Source organism: Phalaenopsis equestris, unplaced genomic scaffold (genome assembly GCF_001263595.1).
Source record: "Phalaenopsis equestris unplaced genomic scaffold, ASM126359v1 Scaffold001271, whole genome shotgun sequence".
In the NCBI taxonomy this organism is placed as follows: Eukaryota; Viridiplantae; Streptophyta; class Magnoliopsida; order Asparagales; family Orchidaceae; genus Phalaenopsis; species Phalaenopsis equestris.
In genome coordinates, this window is record NW_018165710.1 from 365,757 (window position 1) to 370,885 (window position 5,129).

Here is a 5,129-nt window from a genome sequence, read left to right on the forward strand (position 1 = left end):
TATTATTATTATTATTATTATTATTATTATTATTATTATTATTATTTGAAAAATCAAGCCACGGTTCAATCCACTACAAATCGAATGAAGCTGCTTCAGATAAAAATCTTTGTGCCCTCGTCCTGCATGTTAACTTTAACTTCACTTCAAAAGTCTGACATGTGCCTTACTCTCTTTCAAATTAAAGTTTTAACTGAAGTACAGCTCCCATGCTCATATGAGACAATATATTAGACTTTTTGGGTTTTCAAATATTATACCAAATCAGATACTAGTTAGAATGGGTGGGCAGCCCGCTTAACTATTAACATAAACGTTCTTTTGGAAACAGAATAACGATGCTTGATTTCCTGGGCTCTTTGCCCTCTTTATCTCATTAATCTGTTGTGTGATTTTTTTTTTCCAAAGTTTTAATGTTGATTCCTATTGAATAGCTTGATTTATGTTTTGAGAGGAGATTCTGTTGATGTAAAAATAATCTTAATTTTAAGTTTTTTTTTTAAAAGAAATTGTTGATCTTAATGTTTGTTTTAATAATAATTTAAGGTCTCAAAGGATGCCATTGAAGGCAGTGAAGCAAGCAAAGCTATATCATTTTTTGTACTGGACATATTTATCTGTATTGATCAAGAGAAGTTTTTCCTTAACCTACTTCAGAGCAAAGCAATTCCAAGGTCGTCTCTACTAAACGTTAGCAACTTCTTTTGTAAGGTGAGCAAACTTTTTTTTTTTTAATTTCAACTGTGTTTGTTTAGTTTTTCTTTTTCATTTGAACAGTGTGATCAATTATTTACATTCATTGAATTCCTGAACATCCTTAGGCTAGAGAAGGTCTTCAACTCCGTTAAAATTTAGAGGGATTTCAGCATATAAGAGTTTTCTTTTACTTAGTATTTGTAAATCCATAATGGTATCTTTGCTTTGCAGACTATGGATGCTGTTTCATTTAGTCATACAATATCCTAAGCTGGTTCAACATTATTTCGTGGGAGAGTAATTATTAAATACGTTAACATTATTTTGTGTCATAGGAAAATTATTTCTTGGGAGAGTACTTTATTTGCTTCATTGTTATAGAACCGGTTTTCTTTGCCTATATCTTATCACCAGTTCTACAGTTAAATAATGAAGTTTTATTTAAACATCTCACAACTTGTTATTAGAGATAGGTCAGTCAATGCCATAAGCCCTCTTATTCTCAAACTTTGCTCCTTGTATTGCCAATAGAGTTTTTTAATCGTGTTTGCTTCTTGTTGATATCGCACCACACTTTGCACCTGCTTCCCTTGCAAGTCATGTTCGCATACTAGTTGCCTTGCATGCTTACTTTTTTCCTATTCTTGTCACTTAGCCATATTGAGAGAATCTGCTTGGGTATGTTGCTTAGGTGTGATGTTTAACTTGCCTACTTTGCTGTTACTGTCATTTATCTTTCTTCCACATGCTTACTTTGCTGCAGATCGGACATTGCTTGCTCATTCGTCCAACTTCGCTTTGGGTTGCTTTCATGTAGCTCATGCATTTTCTTGCATCCATACTCTAGCTCGCTAATACATTGTATGACATCTTTATTCATGCATCACTATTCAGAATTTCATCTGTGTTGAATTCCTATCTATAATTAAATCTTCCACTCTATCTTTATATCGATTGTTGATGGCTTGCTCTACTCTTTAATCTAAAATTGGTATTACAATTAAACTCAATAACACCGACCATTTTTTGTGGGCTAGGTCTTTTAAATTTTTCATATTTTTGCGATAAAATTTATGCTTTAGATTATTCATTTCTTGCACTAACTTTTACTACGAAATGCACAAAGTGACAAGACTCTTGATAGGTATTTTTCATGTCAATGTTTGATAGTTTCGAACCTCAAATTGAAAGGCTGTGTTACTTTATTCGTTCGGCTTACTGTCAAGAAAGTAGCATCTCTTTTGTTCATATTAACCTTCATTCCCATCCAAAACTGAAACTGTCCAAAAAACATGAAATGCGATGAATGTAATGCGGTTAAATTACTCATACATCAAATATATTGCTTCAATGCTTCCAAAGCATCAAAAATATAATCATCACATAATGTGAATTAAAGACAACGGATGTGGCGTAGCACAAGTCTAAATTGAATCACATAGACTAAAATGAAACCATCTAATCATCAGTTATTTTTCAAAATGGATTGTGCTGATGTGTTTAAAATCTTAAAAAATTCTAGTTAAGGAAAACCGTATTGCCTGCGTTATTACATGGATAATTTACCGTCCTTTGAGTTGACAAGAAATATGAGATGCATGAATAATGATTTTGTGCAAGAACTTATTTACATAACATTAATATAAAATTTAGTTAATGTGATTTTCAACTATTCGCGCCATGGGCTATCTAAATGAGAGTTTTTTTTTTTTTTTTTTTTGGTATCATTTTATAAGGTTGATTAGATTGCAGAGCATATATTGACTTGATATTTCAACCTCATTTTGAAGGTCTTTATCACCTGATTTGCAATTTCTCAGTGGTGCAACCTAATAATGAGTAGGAATTTAAGCTAGTCATTAAGATGCTAATTGGTCAGCATATATCAGTAGTAATTCAGTTTTGGTGTTGGCGTTTTTTTATAGAAGCCAGAAAAGCATATGGAGGAAGACCAAGAAGGGGGAATTTACAATTTAGTTTTTGAATTAATTTAATAATTAGTATTAATTAATGTAGAATATTAAGTTAACTAAACTAATGTTTTTGTAAACATTTTTGGATGTTAAAATATATTTAATTGGATCTAACATGTCATGCCAAAGAGTTTTTAAAATTAATCGACCATAGGCTTTAATAATATCAGATTTACTAGAATTTCTAAATCCTACTAACTTAAATTTGAAATATGGTCAAAGAATTCGTGAAAAATCATTTTCTCTCTCTATTCTCAGTGCACTTGAAGCCCTTTTCCAATCTCCCCATTCACACATGCACTATGGTTCTGCTTCTTCTTGTGCAACCCGCATGATGCCTAAGTTGAACGTTTTCTTGCTCCAAAGATTTGCTCGTACAGCCTTACCTCATTTCTACTTCTAACGATCAATTTAGTATCACAAACAACCTTTAGCCTTCTATGGTTCAACCGGTGGCCTCTTTCCTCCAAACTCCCACTTGCTTCTCAGCAAAAAAAGTTCACTTGCCTCTCATTGCATCCCTAGCTAAGTGCCACCTTTCTTTTTTTCAATTTTGTGCACTTATCTAGCTCTTCAACATCTATAGATAAAACTATGCCCTTTTAATTTTCTTCTTTGGCTTGTCTATCAAACCTCTAGCTGGTAAGCCACATTGTCGGCAACCCTTTAAAGCCACTACGAAACTTATTCAAGCCCCTTTATATTCTTTCCTCTCTCTCTCTCTCTCTCTCTCTCTCTCTCTCTCTCTCTCTCTCTCTCTCTCTCTCTCTCTCTCTCTCTCTCTCTCTCTCTCTCTCTCTCTCTCTCTCTCTCTCTCTCTCTCTCTCTCTGTAACGACTTGACTTGATACTTGAAATTATTCAAGACTGGAACAGACGGTCGAACGGTGGAAATAAATTTTCTGCTAATTTATTTCTATCACTAACAATTTAATAGTCAAATTTCCCTGAAGTAGCTACTAAAGAAAGTAATTTAATGAACAAGTAGAAGTTTTTTATATTTCTTGTTTCTGTTCTCGCCTTATACACATTAGCTCATATTCTATTCATCTTACTTAGAAAGTTAAAACCTACAAAAAAATATTAAAACAACATAAGGAGTTTTATAGATAACTTAAGAGTAATTATACTTTTAAACTTCAATAACTCAAAGAAGCGAAAATAATATGCATGTTGATCTTTCATATTTCTATAAGAAATTTTGTAATAATCTAATGTGTGTATAAACGACATTTACCCTGCTCGATATTATCCCGTTGTGACAACGGTTTATTTTGTAATTTACATGGTTGTCGGAGGTGGAAAAGTATTTACTCAACCCTTAGATAGCAATGTAAACATCCAATTTTTTTGGGATATTAGGAAAACATCTTTGCGTGCAGGAGCACTAGCGTCTACAACCTGTGCCATTAGGGGGTGAACTTCTTTTATCGAACACATATGAGCTTTCATATATAAGCTATTTTATTCTTCATAAAATGTATTCTTTTGAGACATCTTCATTCATCTACTATGTTGCATATCTTTTATATCTAGCAATTTGAAGAATCTATTGTAATTTAAATTTAATTGAACTAGAACATACAACAAGTAGGCGACTGCTGGAGGGTGTAGAAGTGGGGGTTGAGGAAAGATAAATGTTTTGTTGGGGTCAAGCTACAACTAGAGGATCACCCAAACTCTTGGAAACGATCACCACCTAGGAAGAGTTACTGTCGGAGCATCTTCTCGCCGTCGGATATAGCCTTCGAGGGAAAGAACGCCACTAAAGCAGCACTAAAAAATTTGCAATCATAAAACATTTCCCTAATAAAGAGGGGATTAGTAGATAAAATAGGCAAAGAGGATGACGGGGAAGAGATATAATTAACAAGAATTGGAATGAAAAAGAAGTAGAGAATGAAATGAATTATAACTGGAAAGATTCAGGACAGGACAGGAAAAGAAAGAGATTAAGTAAGAAAGGGGGACCACAGTTACTGTAGCAGCTACAGTATTGTGCACAGTAAGCTCTCGCGCCAGCCCTTCTCCGAAACTACCTATTGCTCTTCCCTCTTTCTATTCCCTTACTCCTCTCTTTATCTCTATTCCCACTGGCTAAGTTTTTTAATTCTGACACAACCTCACCTCGGCAACCTTTTCAAGGAAACGAAAAAGTGCATAAATTGGTGACAAACATCAAATTGGAAACATGAGCAAGGAGAAAAATATTTTAAATAACGTGAAAAGGGGTTTTATACTCATCGATTTCGTCTTTGAGGCCTAAACCATGAGTTGAGCACTCTGGGGTTTGCTTGTTGGTCTCTATTTGTGCCTGTTCTAAACGGGCCAAACATAGACAATTGCAGGAAGAATCGGGAAAGTGCTTCGTGCAAACGAACTGAGAGATGGGAGAGGGATTCAAAGGCTCTGGAGTAAGGATCCCCCCCCCCCCCCCCCCCCCCCCTCTAAAACCACACAA

At 34.4% G+C, this 5,129-nt stretch overlaps 1 protein-coding gene across 1 annotated transcript in view; it reads left to right on the plus strand.

Moving 5' to 3' along the window:
• Positions 1-5,129, plus strand: part of LOC110033735 (nuclear pore complex protein NUP205-like) — a 43,910-nt gene that overhangs the window by 7,073 nt on the left and 31,708 nt on the right. The window contains exon 2 of the mRNA XM_020737801.1: positions 547-711. Coding sequence (XP_020593460.1) covers positions 547-711 — 165 coding nt within the window. The remainder of the gene's footprint in view (positions 1-546; positions 712-5,129) is intronic.